Source organism: Alosa sapidissima, chromosome 3 (assembly GCF_018492685.1).
Source record: "Alosa sapidissima isolate fAloSap1 chromosome 3, fAloSap1.pri, whole genome shotgun sequence".
Lineage (NCBI taxonomy): Eukaryota > Metazoa > Chordata > Actinopteri > Clupeiformes > Clupeidae > Alosa > Alosa sapidissima.
The window spans coordinates 12,572,935-12,593,729 of NC_055959.1; the positions used below are offsets into that span (position 1 = coordinate 12,572,935).

Below are 20,795 nucleotides of genomic sequence, written 5' to 3' on the forward strand. Positions count from 1 at the left end.
CATGCAAATAAATCACTGTTTTACACCCATTTACGAGGCTTGGATGCATGGATTCCAGTTGCTGCTACTGGAAGAAACTGGAATCCATGCATTTCCACTGAATTATTTTTGGAATCTGATCCCTTATCATACCTGTTCATTCTTACTCGTTGCTCGACTTATCGTGACTAAATTCAAGATGGCTGCAAACGTTAAACTTCGTGAAGATACTGTCTGTATAAATCGTCTTGTAAGTAAACTACCAGTGCTTTTTCAAAGTTCTCAATGTCTCGTTTTAAATGTCAGGGCCCTAGGAAGTCTACCAATGAAGTGTGGAGATACATTGAGCCTCGTAAATGGGTGTAAAACAGTGATTTATTTGCATGGCTAGCCCGATGCCGAAGCACCACTACTGAAAAAGTTGTTGGTAGCATCGGCTAACTAGCGCCAGATTTTGGAGTGCAGGGGACAAGTCGAGATGGGCTATGAGACATACGTTCACACTCGGTATCATGTTTCAATACACTTTAGGTCAATATCACACCGGAATTCTCCTTTAAGAGAATTGTGCCTGAAAAGTCCTAGAAAAGAATGTGATTTTGATTTGATGAGTGAGATTAAGAAGATATGGGAACCCTGAATATGCTTTATGCTTTACTATAAGAAAGCCAAAATAAAGTTCACAATAAAAGTTCAAAATAAAACCGCTTGCTTTTTACTTTTTACTTTTACTTCAAATACTTAAGTAGGCTACATTAAATATCAGAAAATTACGTTTGATACTTAAGTACAGTATATATCAGATACTTTAAGACTTTTACTTAAGTAATATTCTAAAAGGTAACTTTCACTTCTACCAAAGTCTTTTTCTAGTGCGATACTTGTACTTTTACTCAAGTATTGCTTTCTATTACTTTATACAACACTGCTTAGCATAGAGGGCGGCGTCTCTCAGGCAGAAAACCAGTCTTGCTATATGGCTGAAAAGTTTTGAAAAGCCTTGAAAAGTATTTACTACGGCAAGGTAAAATATACGTTTTTCCGGGACAAAATAGACAGACAGAACTGTCTTAGCCTTGACAAACCACATGAATAGGTTCGCCTCAGCATTCATTTATTCACTTCCATTATACTGTATGTCGCGGGACAAAACTTCTCAACAAACTTCTTCTCAAAGCATAACATAAGACACAATCCTGCATCAAATTCTACTGTTCTCTTAGCATAACTGTCTTTACAAAAACCCATGTATTCTGGCAAAAGGCTCATGGGAACACCATGAAACGGCGACACCAAAACTTGCCATATGATCATTTGCTTGCCTGGTTCAGTACTTAGCTGCACTTACACATGATGCTGTCAGATAAATTCATTGAGGAGGTAAAATATATCAGCTCAACGTAATACCATGGATCACTAACTGCGACAAACCCCGTTTTCCTTTTTTCACAGTAGTAAAAAACAATTACTGTAGGTAAATGGAATGCTCAATTAGAATGACTAGCTTAGACATGTCAAAGTCAAGGCCCGCGGATGAATTATCTACGGCCCCCGGGATGATATTTGATTAGTATTAGAACCGGCCCGCAGGCCACAGCCGCTGGCTGCTGTTTTGCGCATCAATACTAGCCTACATTCCCCACAATGCAACGGTAGCCCACGAACTCACTGCGGCGCCGCAAGTGGGCCTCGGCTTCATTATTCATCAGTATTCAGTCAGGGCAGATGTCAACTTTCAGCTACCCCCCTCCCCAGTGTTGTGCCTGAACGCGTTCATTGAACGAAAGTCACTCGTTCATTTGTATTTTGAGCGTTAATGTATTTAAAAAAACACTACCCCTCAGATCTTACAAAACCATATCACATTGTCCATGGGCGTAGATTTAGGGTGGGACGCTAAGGACTAGTCCTAATCAAAATTTTAAGATGACAAAATTGTCCCCACCAATATTTTAGCGAACTTATTTGTACTGCTGATCATTCCGACAGCCAGCACGACAATACAAGAAACGTCAGGGTTATCTGACACGCAGGCTACACGCATGGAGAATGCCAATGCACAGGCTACTTTGCAGTGGCAGTCAAGCGAGCAGATGTGTCAACGACAATGGTAAGTTATCAGGGCTGTCTGCCAATGCATACCCCATAAAAGGCCAAAGTAAAAAAATTTGATATTGAATTTTACTGACAGAGCTTTCAATTCGGCAGCCGTGGCCTACTGGTTAGTGCTTCGGACTTGTGACTGGAGGGTTGCCGGTTCAAACCCCGATCAGTAGGCACGGCTAAAGTGAAGTGAAGTGAAGTTCCCTTGAGCAAGGCACCTCACCCCTCACTGCTCCCTGAGCGCCGCTGTTGTTGCAGGCAGCTCACTGCGCCGTGATTAGTGGGTACCTCACTGTGTGTTCACTGTGTGCTGAGTGTGTTTCACTAATTCACAGATTGGGATAAATGCAGAGACCAAATTTCCCTCACGGGATCAAAAGAGTATTTATACTTATACTTCAGACCAGAGCTGATGCTTCAGCAAAGGCCGTCACTGAAAAACTGTGAATGTCGTTGAACACAGCTGTTCTCACATTAGCCATCTCACATTAACCATTGTTGCCTAATTACCAATTATTCATCAAGTAGTATCTACTTTTTTTTTTTGTGTTTTTCACATAGTATTTTGCAGTATTTTTAAAATACAAAAATACACACCAATAAAGTATTTTGATACAAAATACAGAGCCATTTCCTTCAACCCAATAAAATAAAAATTACAAAATACTATTTTGTATTTGAAATACATATTACATGTTTCAGAAATCTTGACATGTCTAAGTTTTGGGTTGCAATATACAGGTAGTGGGCTCTCTGTTAATTTTAATGAGTAGGCCTAAGCCTAAAGTTACAGCATTTCTATCACAATTGACCAGACTTTGACCTTTGGTCTGCTTTTAACAAAATTCTGGCTATGATTGTTCCTTGTATTGCATCATGAGCCATCACTGTGCCTATTGCATTCTACTGTTGTTAGCCTTAAGCCTAGCTCAGTCATTATGTTATACCACAACAACATAACAATCAAATTCTATGATTGCCACTGATGTGAATGATCTCACAAATCACACAAACCAAATCAAGTTTTAAAAAAATCGCAAAAGTATCGAAATTGAGATTCTTCAACTTCACTTAGTATTGGTATTGAAACACTAATGTTGGTATTGTGACAACAGGAGTTGGGGATGTGTCCCCACCAAAGCTGAGACCAAACCTACGCCCTTGACATTGTCATAACACATCCATCCATCCAGCCGTCATATGATCTGATAATGTTTGAACCAGTTACACACTAATGTAGGCTACTCAATGTCTCTACACATATGTAAAAATGTTTTGCCCTAGATGCACTTCATGGCTTTCTGTTGATTGAGTCCTGTATCCCTGTTCTAAGTTACTCAATCACCCTGACTATCTCTGTCACACACTGTCTTGTTTCTGGGTCTTTTCTGACTTATTTTCTAAATGTTTCAGCCCTGTAGTTCCACGTCACATCTCTTTTCAAAAACTCTGAATTTTTGGATTCTTATTGATTATTATTTTTGTCTTGCCTCTGCTTCCTCTGTATTGAACCTGACTACCGCTATTTACCTACCATTTTGTGCTGCTGACTAACCTTAACATTCTAAACTTATATCCATTTCCCATCTCGGTGTCTGCATTTGCGTCCTCCATTTTACACCCCTGCAGTAAGCCTAATAGTAACCTAATAGTAATCTAACCGGTATGCTATAGTAACCTAATATTTTTGCGTTTGCAGTTATCTCTTAGTTCTATATTGCAGTTTGCAGTTTCTGAGTCTGTCAGGATCCATTACACCATTCTTTGAGCGGTTTGCCCTCTGTTACCTCACTTCCGTTTGCGGAAGTTATTTTCTCACAATTCTATCACAATATGTTGTTTCTGATGATACAACAAGAATATTTTGAGCAATGTTGCTGGGTAATGTTTGTCATGCTTGTGGGTAATTAATCATCAATGGAAAATTGTTATATTATAATTATCCAATAAGAATAAATGGAACTGGTTATGTGGTTGCCCAGCAACATTGCTCAAAATGTTTCCCCATGTATCATCACCTTTACATTCCTTTAAAAGCTAGGCATGTCATCTTACATTCCCTATAAAAAACCAGGCAAGTCTCATGTCTCACCAACACACCCATAAGTGCACAGGTGGGCTTGTGTGTATTGTGTTTAACCATAGGTGCTGGTAACCTGACTCTCGCCAGATGAATTTCGTTCCGGTGCTGGAGGGGAAAACACATACATGTACTGTATGTCTGTTTCAAACAGCACCTTATGGGTAAAATAGCAAACCCAGTTATGGAAGGGGTCCTTGTTAACTTTCAATCTTTTATCAGACCCTGACATTATATCATTATATTACATTTCAATTCATTAGTATTACTATCATTGCTCATGACATGGTTATGTGCATGGTTACATTTTGGTGTTTTCTTCTTTAGTGTTGAATTTCGAAATGCTGGCAACTTCTTCCTTGACTTCAAATGATACTCTACAATGTTAAAGGCATCTTAGTTATATGAAAAAATAGTAAAAGAAACAACTATATACACAAAAAATAAAAGTTGTGTAGATTACAGAAAAAAGAAGTTGCTGACTAATGTCATCAGATGTGCTCATCACTCCCAGATGTCTTTGTGAAGGCACTACAATGTCCAGTGTCTCTTCTGATTGCTTTTTAATACTTCTGCACACTGCCCACTAAAGAGTTATACATGTACCATGCATCTTGTATCCAACAGTTGCACAGTACAAGTTACATATCTAGAAGCAAACCATATTAAGTAAGGAAAACAACAGTACAGAGAGATATGAAGGCTAAAAGCCTGTTTCAGACCGGCTTCAGATGTAACCTGTATGGCCTGAGCTCAACCCGTTGGCTGCCTGCCAGACCAATGACCCAAAGGACAATACCTATACAGTTCTCTCTGACGCACACAACACAAAGAAAATAATAATTCAAAGACATTCTAACAGGTCACTTTGGCAACTAACCACCTGGGAACTTTGCTTGAAACAAACCACTATTGATTTATTAAATTTAAGTGATCCATTTACTGAGAAGGGGTGTGTCGATATGCCCCAGTGAATTGTAACACAGATCATACCCACATTGGTAAAGCATTCAAATCCTTCACATTGAACATAGCATGGTGTCATTGAATCAATGAATTGATTTATCAATCATTACCTCACGTCACACAATAATCTCACAAGAATGAAAATCATTCTGATTAGGCTACAAGCCAAACAACCCCACTCCTTCCACAAACAACCACAGACACACACACACACACACACAGAGAGAGAGAAAGGAGAGAGAAAGAGAGAGAGAGAGAGAAAGAAAGAAAGAAAGAGAGACCAAGATGGACATTCATATCCTCAATATTCCAACATGGCAGAGAATAGAGGTAGCTGGTAATTGTGTTAAAGAATTGTGCCTAGACAGCGATTCAGTACGCTGACAATGAAACAGGGAGAGGCAGGAGATATACCGAAGGTAACAGAAACAGATTAGCCACAGATGTTTGAGTGTGAAGTGGTGTGTGAGGCTGTGTTTTCTGCACGAGGATCAGTCGACCAAAAACACAACGCTGTCTCGTCATCCAGCACTGCCTGTTACTAAGCCGAAGGGGGCATGAGTGTGGGCCCAGGCTGAGCTGCAGCTGGGGTTATCAGTGTGGAAAATCAGCACACATCTGCAGCCCTCCATGGCCTCTGCCCCCTCTCTTCCTCTTCCTCTTTCTCTCTCTCTCTCTCCTTTTCTATCCCCTCTCTGTCACATTATCTCCACCCCCAACCACAATATGCTTTAATAGGCATGAGACTCAAATTGGGTTGTCAAGTTAGAACACACAAATGTGTATATAACACATATACAGACACACAAATACATGCACTTAAAAACACATATAATATGCACAAGTAGGTTGTAAGGTTCCTGAATTTATCACCCTAACCCACTAAAACCGAGAACTACATCAGTTGAACCTTAACACCTGTTTCCTGCAGTTATTATGACCGCCGCGCAGCGAAGCGGCGGTCATATAGGTTTAGTCAGATGTTTTTTTTTTTCGCATATCCAAATTTCCGTCAAGGATCCCTGGGACACTGAAAGACCGGGGTACACGAAACTTGGTGGGCATGTAACCCCACATGGATAGCATGGAATCATCGTTTTTCGTTTTGATCTGTAGCCCCCCCGCTGGACTGGACCCCCCGAAAGGAGGGTAGGGCAGACACAGTTTTCTGTGAATATCTCGAGAACCGTAGGGTTTAGGAGGACCATTTTTTTGTATGTTGATCTCAAGGGGCCATGTCAACCCATTCCATAACCACTCATTTCATGTATAGCGCCACCTAGTTAAACACAAAAAAGTAAAAATGAGGTGTTGTAATCGCAGGTATCTGTTACCTAACATATTCAAAACTGCACGAAATTGGAAGTGTAGGATCATTATGTCACCCTCTGAATGCACACCAAGTTTTGTGGAATTCCATTCATGGGGGGCCACACAATAAATTAATTTATGTTACTATACACCAACTGGCCTGTAGGTGGCCGGAGACAGTTTTCTGTGAATATCTCGAGAACCGTAGGGCCTAGGAGGTCCACCTTTTTTTTGTATGTTGGTCTTAAGGGGCCATGTCAACCCATCCCATTACCAAGTTTTGTGAACTTTCGTTCATGGGGGGCCTTACAATAAAATTATTTATGTGTACATTTAGTGACCGTACACCAACAAGGATTCCTGGGACACTGAAAGACCGGGGTACACGAAACTTGGTGGGCATGTAACCCCACATGGATAGCATGGAACCATCGTTTTTCGTTTTGATCTGTAGCCCCCCGCTGGACTGGACCCCCCGAAAGGAGGGTAGGGCAGACACAGTTTTCTGTGAATATCTTGAGAACCATAGAGCCTAGGATGACCAATTTTTTCTGTATGTTTGCAGAAAATGCAAAATATTGGGATAAATGCAGAGACCAAATTTCCCTCACGGGATCAAAAGAGTATATATACTTATATATATATATACCAAATCCAGTTTTACTGGAAGTAAAATGTTTTTTACTTGTCGGTTGTTGCTGACGGTAGATGCAGTTCTGCATTAGGCTTATTCCAGCTATTTAAGTTCATGTACTGTAGGCTATATTCTGAGTTGAAGGTTATCTGTGCAACTTGTTATTGTGATGAAATGCATTAAACACCACGAGTGACTCACTATGTTAGCAATAAAAATTATGGTTGTGTTTTAATTAGAATTTCCGAGTTTATTACATGTTAACTGTTATCAAGTTACCATTAAATATGTTAATAAACTATAGTATGGCTTCTTTAATGCTCAAACATGTATTTAGAGAACACTTTTATTTGGTTTTAGTGATTACTTTTGAAATCAACCCAATTTAGGGAAAAATAAGCAAAAAAAACTATTTTATGTTAAAATGCTGATTATGCAGCTTAGATCTCAGAATTGAGCTTGGTAAACAAAATATTCAGAATCAGCACCCTCAAATTAGGTAAGAAGGGTGGTTTACCAACTTTTCCTCAAATTTGCCGTCAGAAGTTCTCTTCTGTGAAGCTGCTCTCCCTCTAAGGAGTAAGTTTCCCTCTTGAGGTTTCCCCCCAAAGTAGTTCTCCACTGATCTGAGCTAATGAGCTGATTACCTTGTAGCTATACATGGATTTCTATGCAACGTCACGAAAAAATCCGTGCGCAACCAAGAGGCAGTAAGGGCCATAGAACAGCATAGAGCAATTCAAAAGAGCAGAAGAATAAAATTAGTTTTTGTGCTGAAAACTGCACCAATTTGAAATCAGGATGGTTAGAGAATGTTAAATATGTTCAATATCCCTAACAGAATGCATGTCTTCGCCAAAAATGACAAAAGGGAGACCGGGGCTGGTTGGAACAGGGGCAGGTTGAAACACTGTTAATATCCAGGCTACTAGAGGGAGCTGCAACAAAATTCCAACACTAAATTGACGGCCTTATTGAGTAGAGTAAACTCACGTATGTAACTGGTCTCCAGGTCATTAACCCTTTAGGTGAGAACAACTTTTTAATTTTGTAGTGTCAAAACTTAGAATATGCACCTCCCACTGAATACATCCTAGAAGGGTAATAGTTAGGGATATAAAAAAAAGATTGATTATATAATTGATTGCTAGGGGACTCATCTATAATTTAAAATGAAGTTTGAAAACCTGAGGTGACTGATATTAGCAGGCTAACAGCATTTGTGCAAAAAAGTTTGACCTAATGTGGGCGGGGCAGGTTGGCACACTGATTTTGGGGTTGGTTGGCACATACATTCCCTATGGCTATTTTGTGACAAATCTATAAACTTTGTATTGTATGCATAAAAACATCATCAATCTTTATTTTAACATTGTTATTGTAATTACTGAACATAGTTTTACATTTGGAAGCATTTCAGACATTTTCAGACAAATTTAAACATTTGAAGTTAAAAAACGGTATCGGTAGGGAGCAAATTGATCTTGACGGTGGGCCCTACTGAAGAAAAACACACAGGAAAGACATCAGCAAAGCCCTACAGGCAGTGATATAGATGAGCACTTTAAACAAAACCAAAAGGAGTATTGCAAAGGACTATAACATAGGTGTTCCAACCAACCCCGACTACATGTGCCAACCAACCCCGTGCATGGGGCAGGTTGGCACACATGCACAACACCACTTTAATCATAAATAACTCAAAACAAGGGATCATTTGTTGACATTGAATGTATACATTTTGTAGCTGAGATCCCAAGCTTTCAGTTAATCACAATTTGACCATTTCAACGCATTGTAAGACGGAGAAATATAACCGAGAGTGAAAAGTGTTCCAACCAGCCCCGGTCTCCCCTACGATGTTATATTAATAATGCAAATGAACGGCAAACTTTGAAATATAGTCTGAAATGAGATGTTATTATCATTGAGACAACAGGTGTATACAAAAAAATCCAATTGTAGCTTACAGCAGCCGACTATTTAGGTTAAGTTTATAACGTTGTGGACGGCCACCAAGCGTCTTCTGCCCCATGGCTGCACGCGCATCTAGTTTTGTTGGTAAGCTGGAAACCCGTGTATAATTAGTCTCAAATCTCAAAATTTGAAACTTCACTTCATATGAATAAAATAACATGATATAATTAAGTAGGCTAACAATAGGCTAATAATGCATGAACAAAACGGTGTTTTGACCGCAAGTGGTAACATTATGGGATTCAATCCCCCAGATTTTGCTCATAGCCTAGCCATAGACAGTAAAAGAAAGAGCCTAGCCTAAAAATGAACAAAATCTCCGTGGACTGCCCTTACTGTGCGTCCAGCTGCCGGTGACCTGGAACTATGCCATTTTTTTTTTTTCTAAACTTGATCATCAGACTCTGCCCCGCCTATTTGTCAATCCAGGAGCCGCTACTGTACTTCATTCAAGTGGCATTGATGAGTTAGTCACGTTTTTTCCTACACGGTATATGTAAACATTAGGCTAGCCTTTGAGTATTTTAATAGTCAGTTGTAAACAAAGAAATCTTCTTATGTTACCCTTTTGTAAATGGACTGAAGTTCGCTCTAAATATGAACTTTTATTGATTATGCTAACCGTTAGCATCTCTATGGGATTTTTCATATACATTAGCCATAAACTAACGCATTAGTTTCTATTCTGTAGGCCTAAGGTCTGCTTAGTTTTACAGTGAAACTTAAGTAAAGGTTTGAAAGGAACTTCAGCTTCAGACTTTCTCCTGGGAAACTGTTAGGTCTATCTATCCACTGTAATGTAGCTGGCTAGACTTTGCCACACACAAGTGGGGGCAGAATTGGAAATGTGTCATAGAGTCATATATTGGTTTGGTTAAAAAGTCACAGGTTAGGTTATTGGTTATTAATGTAATGATGCTATTCATAAATAATGAGCTGTAAAGTAACTCAGACTTTTAAAAACAGTTTTTTTAAAGGATATAGGCGAATTATCGTTATCGTCAAAATCACAAAATATATCGAGATATTATTTTTTGTCCATATTGCCCACCCCTATATTGAAGCACAATTTCTGTTATTTAAGCTATTTTAAGCTATTAACACTTGTAGTAGCCAATCTATTCACCAAGTTTGCCAAACTGAAAATGCATTCTCTGCTTTACACTCTGAGTTTGTGATTTAATAACACATGTTTAGCAAAACATGTACACATTGGTGTCTACTTTTTACATTGTTTTGCCAATTGTTTCCCTACATGACACATGGTAAAACAATTTTAGATAATACATTTACTCAGCAATCAGAGCTTGAGCAGTATAAATAAGCCACAGGTAACTAAGCATTAAGTTATGGGTACAATGTAGGACAGTGTTGGACAGTTTGGAGTTAAGGAATTATTGGAGTTAAAGGAGGGTAAGGGACGAGGAGGTGAAGGAGTAGAGAAGGAGAAGGAAGAGAACCAGGAGGTGTAGAAGTGGAAGCAGAGAAGGAGAAGGCATTTGAGGCACAATGAGGCCTGTGATCCTCTAGGCTATTGACTATTATTTTAAGATGACAATCTTTTTGTATTAGTAAAAGCAGTCTAAAGCAGGGGTTCCCAAACTTTTCCACGACAAGGCCCCCCAAATACCACTAGGTTCTGGCCAAGGACCCCGTTGATGTGTTATTAAACCCATCGACAATACTACGGCAAATGTAAAAATACATTAAGCTAATCCTAATAATTATTTTAGCCACAAGCACTTCGCGATGGAGCATACAGTGTGTAAAAATTGTATCTGGGGCTTTCTGCTATATGAGAGCTATCACTCTACTATTATTCCCAGTCATTATCATGGGAAATATAATGTTCAGATATGCCTCACATTATTATAATGGCATTGTATAACAACCCTCATAGTAATAGGTATATTTTACATTTTTCAAATGTATTTATTTTTTGCTTTTATTTTTCCTTCCAACTTGCTGAGGCCCCCCTGGCATCCCCTCACAGCCCCCCAGGGGGCCCCGGCCCCCACTTTGAAAACCACTGGCCTAAATGTAACGGTGCGGTAGCCCGTTACCAGTGTTACACCACATCAGACTACAAGCTATCGCTACAAACACACCGACACCGTTTCTCACACAGGCCTTTATTTTGTTTGTACCGCACGAACGTGAGCATGCAGCTGGCAATCACGGAAGCAACAGCATCTGCAACACAAACACAAAAGCACCTTCGTCAATAAACTACTTAAACTTCAGGAGTGGCCAACTGAAGGTTTAGTACTATGAACAATAAACGAACTAGCATAAAACAAAGAGCAGGGCTTACCGCTTACGTGGGTCGGTTTACTTCCTGGTTTGCGTTCATCATAAGACCCGACGGTAGCTCTCAAGAGACAATTATAGTTTTGCGGAGTGAACGTCATAGGCGTGAATGGGGCTTTGTTGTGTGGGAAGAGGGGTGTTTGTGTAATTAACCCTTAGTACCCTAAGCTGTTTTTAGGGCATTTTCACTACCTTTATTCATAAGGATTTATTCTGGTCATTGTAAGTGCCACACACACATATTATATATTGTTTTTTTCAGCAGAGTCTAGGCTATACAGATCTGCCATCATTTCATGTATTAGTACTAGCATTGATTTTATTTTGATTTTTAAAGAATTAAAACATAAAAAGCTTATTATAAAAATTCTTATATTTCGACATGTATCTCACCACAGCAAGCTCATAGCTCTACATGCATTTCATGTGTGTGTAGGGCAGAAACGGGCAATATAATTGCCATGTTGGAGGGATACTCTGGGGCTGAGCAATTTACAGAAATATGTGGTGTGTGATTCTATGGTGATTCTATGGTGTATGCACTCATAATGATTCTCAACTTTTTACTGGATTGCCATGAACAAAGTAAAGGCAAAAAAGCTGTTTCTTTGTTGAACAAATTGGGATGCAATGTGAGCCTTGAATTGGATGCCATGCAGGAATTTGCTAGGATCTCAAAACCGGATTATGAACATGCTTTGCTATAGAGAAACACACGATAGCGTTGGATTATGCTTTGCCACAACAGACAAAAACGTGGGGTAAGTCCAGCAATATGAAGTTATTATTTTGCTGTCACTTCGTTTGTTTTATAACCCAGATGTACTTGGTACCAATGGATAGCCCTGTGTCTCCTCTTTCATCTGATATGCTTGCCATATCTATGCGATCACGGGTTCGCGAGTAATTCAAACGAGAGTAATGGGTGCGCAGGTGAACGCAGAGAAGTATAGACTGTAAATATATTGCAATTTGATTTAATTTCATGATTTTTTTTATTTTTATACTTGATCGTACAGACAAGTGTGTAGTCTCTTTGGAAAGCCCCACTTCTGCTCTGTCATGCAATAAAGATTTCATCTCGCTGCGATGAACAGATCCGGAGCAATTTAACAGAGAAGCAAGGGTGTGTTTTTTGACGCACTTTGCGTCAATCGGGTTCTAAGGGTTAACAGGATATGTATGTTTATTGTGTTTGTAAAGGTGGTGGTGTTAATGTCTGGTAACCGGATAATGTATTATATTTCATTAGAGTATTTATATATATTTTTGTATTGGTTCTAGGCTGTTAGACAATGATTGATTTTGGGACAATGATTTGGTTCTGGCCAGGGGCTAGAAGACCTGTGGCAGACCAGACAGCAGGTAGAGTGGGTTAAGGTGAGAAAAGAGCACCTGTGTATGACCAGAGAAAATAGATTTTCCACATTTAGCTATATGTAAAGTGCTATATTATTGAAGCCATTTTGCTTGGAAAAAGTTTAGTTTCAAGTATAGTTAAAAGTATAAATTAGTTTGATTGATTATTTTGTTTTGGAGTTTTTTTTTTCTTTTTTTCTCTTTTTCCTCTGAGATGACCATATCCCTGTTTGGGAAATAAAACAGCTTTTGGAACATCAGCATCGCCTCGCTGCTCTGCTTTTCTAGGCCGTAAGGCAACACTAAAGTAGAGCATCACACTTGAAACGTTAATAATTATAAATAAATAATTAATGGGAGCTGTATCTGATGAGTCATTTTTATATTTCTCTCTCCGATTTTGTAAAATTATTACCTAAGCAATCAGGAAAAAAAACTGTTATGTTTAAAAAAGGCCAGTGATGCTTGTTATTGTACAAACAGCACTGTTAGTTTTTATTTGGGCTAGTGGTTTGTTAGAGATTAGGTGCTGAGTTGTTTGGCTTGGCTGTATGCCCCTGGGATTGGATGAAAAGTATTAACTGTGTCACATTTTCAAAAGACAAAACACACTGATACTGTCAACCCTCACCATACACACATAACATTCTCTCTTTCCTCTCTCTGCCACACACACACACACACACACACATCCAGCCCAGGCCTAAGGCACAACAGGGCCCTTTTCTCTAATTCTCTCCCACTCCCAATTCTCAAATGTCAACTTTTATTCTGATTCCCTGACCATACAATAGGCCTCTTCTGTGAAATAGAGGACACATACTCTTTCTCTTCAACACACACACACACATACACACACACTCAAGATATGGCTGTCACCACACACAACCAACAACAGGAACTCTCTCTCTCTCTCTCTCTCTCTCTCTCTCTGTCTCTCTCTCTCACACACACACACACACACAGTTGTTTTACCCTGTCCTCTGATTCCACTATATAGTACTTCACAGAAAAAGAGACCTGTTCCACAGTGACCACAAATTCTGTACAGCTGTAATAAAGTACAATAAGAAGGCACCTGCTATGGATAACCATCTAAGGAAGAAACACCAGCTGCCAACAGCTAGCACTAACAAGTCAATTAGTCGACAACTATGAAAAACTTGAAAAACTAGTAAAGGTTTTTCTTGGTCAGTGGCGTAATGACTTTTAGAGGGTGTAAGATAGGGATTTTTGGATCATGCACCAGAACACACTTTCTGCCACACCCATGGGCACAAGGCTTAAAAAAAGTGAAGTGCATGGCGAAACATTCGAGCAAAATAGGAATAAGCTTTGCGTCGGGATAAGAATAAGCTATGCGCTGTGGTTTTTTATGTCAAAATAGAGCCCTAACAGTTGCCTGGTAGTGCCAGTGTAACCTGTGTTGTGTTGAACCTGCGTGATTCAGCCCTGCACACGCCCGGACTCGAACCCGCGAAACAGCAGCACCTCGGATCGGGAGGTGAGCGCGCTAACAATTGAGCCAATAGCCCAGGCTACTGGCTCGCATGCCAGCAGCACTCTTGAGGCGTCGGGGAGTGAGGTTTACCAACGTTCCACAAGCACAGCTAAGCTAGCTGGCATCCGTTACACTAGCAAGCATGCTCTGCACACAGATTGTCTGTTCTTGTGAACAAGTTTCATCCATAGATTTTCTTTCAGGGGGAGATAGGATTCAGTCTGTCAGAACTTTCACAATATTTTTCAGTTCTAGACGCAAAAGATGCTCTGCGATCATATGCAATTTCAAGACCATAACAATTTCATCATCTCCTCACCACCACTAGCTGCCCATGTCTCTGTAGGCAGCCCAGGCTCCGAAAACTGGAAAAAGCAAAGTTGCGGGCAGCCTGTCCCTCAAACAAAAACAAAACCATGCATGAAGCTTCTCTGGGAATACAGAACAGAGGGATGAGCTTAAAATATGGTTAATAAAGAAATGTAAATATAAACATATAGACAAACGCGACTTCCTGCACAATCGCTGGCTGTAGCCTACCTCAAACTGCTAGGCTGTAAGCTGTGGTAAAATATCGTAATGGCAGTTAGAAAAGGAGGAGACTAAGACAAGTTTGTTGGGTGTAGGTGTAGCCTATTTATTTTAACCACTTAACCCCCATATGATCCCATTAAAAAAATAGTTTCCCATGCTAATGTGCCGGTGTACCAGTTTAGATGGTGAGCAGGTTAACTTGTGATATTTGCATAAAATCTGTGAATATTCAACAAGACCCTGCCTACTTGTTAACAACACTTTGCTCTGCCTCCGCCTTTTCAGTGCTGGAGATTCACATTTTCACAAGCCTACAGTGGCGACAGAATATGAAGCAAGATCTTGCCGAAAACATGCGGAAATCACCAGTTCATGTACAATCCATGTCTGCTTAAGCATCCACACAAAATGTTGTGCAAACAGGAAATGTGTCAAAGTAAATCAGCGAAGGTTTTGTTGGGTTTCAAACATGAGTCTCACTGAGGCAAAATGTTCCAAGCACTATCACCAATACGCCATAGAGAGCAACGCTTGTCATTAGTCCAGTAGACTAGTCTATTAGCTAACTAGCTATCCTGATGTCCATGTTAACTGGTGATAGCCTATGACATGAGCAAACACAGCGAATGCATGCCTTGAATAATGCAGATGAATTTTGCCCCAGTAATTTTGCATCACAAACAGTAACAAACTGGCATGACCCCATCAGAAGTTGTTCGTTTTTTGTGCAGAAACACACATTGTGCGCAAAAATTATGAAGATCACTTGTGGGCCTCGAACTGCTCACTAAAATAGCAACCCTGTTAACCAATTGCACCACTGGTCATTTTGTATCTCTACATGGTGTTCCAATTAAATGAATGTGTAGGCCTATGTTGTCTTGTGACAGCTTATTTGTCAATCGATCAAGATATTCATTATAGCAAACATCTAGGCTACGTAAACAGGTTGCTGAGCAGTAATAAGCTGCAGTAATAGTCTAAAATATTTACTAATTTAGGCTACGTGGGAATCTGAAACAGCAACATCTGTCATCAAACTCTCTAGCTACATCGAAGTTGTCTAATTCATAAATATGCTACCATGATAACCATTTTGTGTCGTCAAATTAAGACCAACAAATTATAAGTCTAACTCGGAGAAAATAAGTTTCATATGTTTCACTTCAAATCACTAGACAGCTCACTGCATAACTTCACCGAGACTAAGATAACACTAAGTTATGATAATTTTTGCACATGACTGACGTGTTTCATATTATTAACCCCCAAAACGGAATAAAGTGTTAGTGGGGACATGCCAGTTTGTTGTAGCCTACATCAATTAGGTTTTGGTATGTGAGGCAAAGATGAACCTACTTTGTTGTTTTGAGGCTTGCATATGCCCTTGTTAAATTGTGATAGCACCAGTTAACATGGGCGTATATTTCTCACATATGGTGAGAACTTTGACTAAAAGTTATATATACACATATACAATATATGCATAGAAATCTGGCATCGATTTCAGCGGCTCGTAGTGTAGTGGTATAGACGATGTAGAAGCTTATCTGATCAACTTTCTTGTCCATGCATGGTTCGAATCCCATGCAGCTAGATCGCTAGTTTCATTTTTTTCCATTCATTCAATATGTCATATTTGTGTGGATAATGCTTAAACAGACATGTATTAGGCATACACTGGTGATCTTTTCAGCGATATTAGTGGGGCTGTTAAGCTCTTAAAATAAGGACGATCTTGCTTTTTATGAAAGAAGCATGAAACTTTCAGGGTTTGTTCTTGATGACCTAAGCTTTAATTTAAGATCTGGAGGCATTCTCAGTTTGACCTCTGAGGTCAGATAGAGGTCACTGACCCAGGCCCGGATCTAGGCTGCTCAGATCGGGGGGGCAAATAGAAATTTGGGGTGGGCACAATGAATACCCCCCCCGACACACACACACACACACACACACACAACATTTACACTACGCAACAAAACCAGCTCAGTTTCACCTACAAATGCTTTACTTTTCACCTCAAAACCCAAACATGACATATTACATGAACTGTTAATCATAGAACTGATTTTAATATTTACAGATATCTAGGCTATATTTAACATTTATTTTCTATGTGGCCTGTTATGAAACCATGTATTGAACAATTTAAGCACATTTCAGCTTTAAGAAACTCAAATAGTCTACATGCATGCTTAGCATTTTGTGATCATTAAGGCTACTTGACAAACTCTTAGTCAGCTGATTTTATTAATTTACAGATATCTAGGCGATATTTGTAACATTTATTTTGTATTTGGCCTGTTATGAAATCATGTATTGAACAATTTAAACACACTGTGAAACCTGAAGCCCAAAGTTGGAGACATGCATTTAGACATTGCTGCAAATGTAAAACCGGATTACTCTGGAATGGCTACCTGTACAGAAGAATGCTTTACACCTTCGGTAAGGTCTGCTGTTTCTTCTGATATATGGTTTGTCATGTGTTCGGGAAAAATTTGTGAAGTATTCCACCAAGATGAATGGGTAGGGAGATAAGTGCAGAATGTAACATGAATAAATTAAAGTTACTTTTCTCGCAAACCATTTACCACAACAACTTGCGGCAAAGAATGGGTGAAATTGGATGCACTTTCTTTCTTGCCGTGCGCTGTCACATTCTCCACGAAATTCAGACGGGACGAATTAGAAAAGTGTGATTGGCAGATTCAATAGCTGTCAATTAAAATTGACCAATTAGGTGGGGCAGAAGAAATATTTGGGGGGGCATTGCCCCTCCCAGCCCTATTCTAGATCCGGCCATGCACTGACCTCTGTAATATGTTGTGACACTACAGGTGAATGGGGTAAAAAAATTAAATAATATATATCACCATGAAACTTTCTCAGTTGATTACTCATGTTAAGCTAAGAAAAAAATGTAATGAAAGTTTTTTTTATATTTTAATGTTTAAATATGCATATAAATATTTAAAAAGGGTATGAATAATTTTGCATGCCATTTATCATAAAAATGTTAAAAAAGATAAAAACTTTTTTTATATAAAAAAAATGTTGATTCCATGTTTTTACCACATTGTCTTACAACCTTTTGGCATATGGCAGTGTCCTTTTCAGTCAAAACAAACATATTGGTCAAGAGAAAATCAACATTACATCAATATTTGCCAGGGGTATGAATAATTTTGTTGTTAACTGTATAGGCTATAGCAGGGTATTCGTTTGTGAAAATATTTTTGTTTACAGCAATGATAAAAACAGCAGGGGAAGGGTGACATGAACACTTCGAGCAAACAGGTGGCCAATCAGAGATTCGAAAACAAAGGAGAAACCAACATGTCACAATGCAAAAACGCCAGTTTCCCTATACATTCCAAATCGTTTTTGTGGTTTTCGTGTAAATGAGAGGCCAAACCAAGTTGAAAGTCTGCGTTTTCCCTTCGTGTAAACGGGATCTGTATTACTTACAAGCTGCTTTGAGGCAACACATCAAAAGAGCAATGCACCAGGCTAACATATGGAACCTTGCCTTGGTTCCTAGCCCACAGTTACCAAGTCCTTCAGACTGGGGATGGATTGATACAGATGCAGCCACGTTGGACAATACTCCCTGAGGCATCACAGGCATGCTATGAGCTTGTGCACTGTGATTGTAAAAAGGGTTGTACCGGGCACTGTAAATGCAAAAAGGCAGCATTAATGTGCACAGCACTCTGCACATGTGCTGGTGACTGCAGTAACTAAAGCTAATTAGGCCTTTTTCTTACCCCCAAAAGCTAAGGGCTCTACAACAACTTTCATTGTACTATTTTAGAATTCTGATATGTTACCTGTTCAATGTTACATTGGGGATTTGTGATAGGAGTTCAAGTTGTGAGTTTCTGATAGCTCAAGTTCAAGTAGGGCAACATTTTTGTCATGTCCATATTTATATGGAATTGTTTGGTGAAATTATACATTTTGTACTTGGTTTTGCCCAATCATTGGATCTTTTGACAGTGATCTTCACTGCACTTAATGATGTTGACCTCTTAGAGTGCTATCAATGCTATAGATGAGTTCCTCATGCCCAGAAACATGGAAAAACATATTTAGTTTACATTTCTATCACATTTAGATCCTAAGATACACCCATTTCTAATTTCGGGCCTAGACATTTCATTTCACAGTGGTACAGGTGTACAGTTACAGGATAATAGAAGTAGACGTCCATAAACCCCTCAGTAATTCTTTTCCCATCTCATATGACAACAAAATGAAAAAGATATTTTGAGCCTGGCTTTATCATACAATCTGATTTTGTTTTTCAAAATGTATGCAAATCAGCGCATTTTTAATGAGATAAGGCCTAATTTGCATATTTAAACATTAAAATATAAAAAAACTTTCAATACATGAGTAATCAACTGAGAAAGTTTTATGGTGATATATATTATTTATTTTTTTACCCCATTCACCTGTAATGTCACAACATATTACAGAGGTCAGTGACCTCTATCTGACCTCAGAGGTCAAACTGAGAATGCATCCAGATCTTAAATTAAAGCTTAGGTAATCAAGAACAAACCCTGAAAGTTTCATGCTTCTTTCATAAAAAGCAAGATCGTTGAGCTTAACAGCCCCACTATATCCGTTATATTGTCTCACTTGCAAACACTTTGTGAAAATGTGAACCTGCACTAGGCGGAAGCAGAGCAGAACGCTCTGAAGAAGTAGGCAGGGTCTTGTTGAATATTCACTGATTTTATGCAAATATCACCAGTTAATCTGCTCACCATCTAAACTGGAACACCTGACCCAACTGGCCTTGCGCTTTTTCAGCGGATCTAAATTTCTGGAATCTGCCTTTTCACATGATCTCTGGTATCAGCGCACATGCACTCGGCCATCTACTGTAGGTTGCCAGCGGACTGTCAGTGCAAAGTCTTTACAGGTGCATAGCTAAGGGCAGCCACTTTCCAGTCACCTGACTGAACGGGTAGCGTAGTTTTAATAGTATAGCCTATGGTATGGCAACAGAACGATTTTTGTAATGTTTTGCACTGCACATTAGCCTGTGTGACCCCAGATGTACCTGTTCGTCTGAGTTCACCAGGCTAAATGCACATTCCTTTATTATACGTGAGGTTAAGTGACAAAACGTATAGGCCTACCCATGCGGCCGGCAAAGCCCTAATATTCAGTTGATCATTTTATCTTCATTCAACTGTCAATAACAAACGCGGAAATATCATCACGGCTACCGATTTTTGACTGGTAGCCTAGCCTATAGTCTTTTTAAATTATTTATTTATTTATTTATTATCAATTTGAGATCGATTTAAGGCTATGAGTGTTTTGCCTAAGTAGTCTAGATCTTGCTCCGATTACAACTAAACATTTTCGAAGCAAAGAGAGTGGAACTAATATATGTACATTTTTGGCATAAATTCACTGTAAAAGAGGAAGAGAGAAAAGTAGGCTACCTACTGTACACGCGTGTGTGTAGGCTACTGCGCGCGCGCCAGTGTGAAAGGGAGAGAGATATATTCTAGATGTTTTGTTGTCAGATACCAGGAGCTTAAAACTGCAATGTCCAGTGTAATGTTTTATAGGCTACTACACTAACTACATTGAATTTTCCCACGAATTAAAAGGGCCGCTTGTTTGAGCTATTTGTTAGGCTAGCCTACATGAGCGTCTGTTCTTGTAAAATTATGCAGCCTATGGATGCAAGTTACTTGTAGTTAAAATGACAGATTTGTGGGTCAAGTCGGGTTTGGATCAATGTTTAACGAATAAAACTAGTGAAAAGCGCAGAGAAAAGGTGACCTACCTGCCACACAAGTGTAGCCTCACCATGATAACACTAAAGACACATGCCAGAGTGATAACTCCCAGCACTCCTCCGTCAGTACTTCAGTTCGGTTCAGTTAAATCCCATTCTTCACACTCTACCATAAGGCATGGTAGCAGTGACAAAGTAGTGGTCCGTTCCTTAAACAGTTGCCTATGGTCGTTTCTTGGTGTTAGGGGGAGAAACAGTATTTTCAATGAAC

The 20,795-nt window shown here is 39.3% G+C and overlaps 1 protein-coding gene across 2 annotated transcripts in view; it reads right to left on the reverse strand.

The window, feature by feature from the left end:
* mgat3a (beta-1,4-mannosyl-glycoprotein 4-beta-N-acetylglucosaminyltransferase a) overlaps positions 1-20,795 on the reverse strand; it is a 54,171-nt gene extending 33,376 nt beyond the window's left edge. For both annotated transcript variants that reach the window (XM_042086998.1, XM_042086997.1), the window contains exon 1: positions 20,573-20,795. Coding sequence is in view for 1 of the 2 variants with exons in the window: in XM_042086997.1 (XP_041942931.1) it covers positions 20,573-20,598 (26 nt within the window). In the remaining variant the exon portion in view is untranslated. The remainder of the gene's footprint in view (positions 1-20,572) is intronic.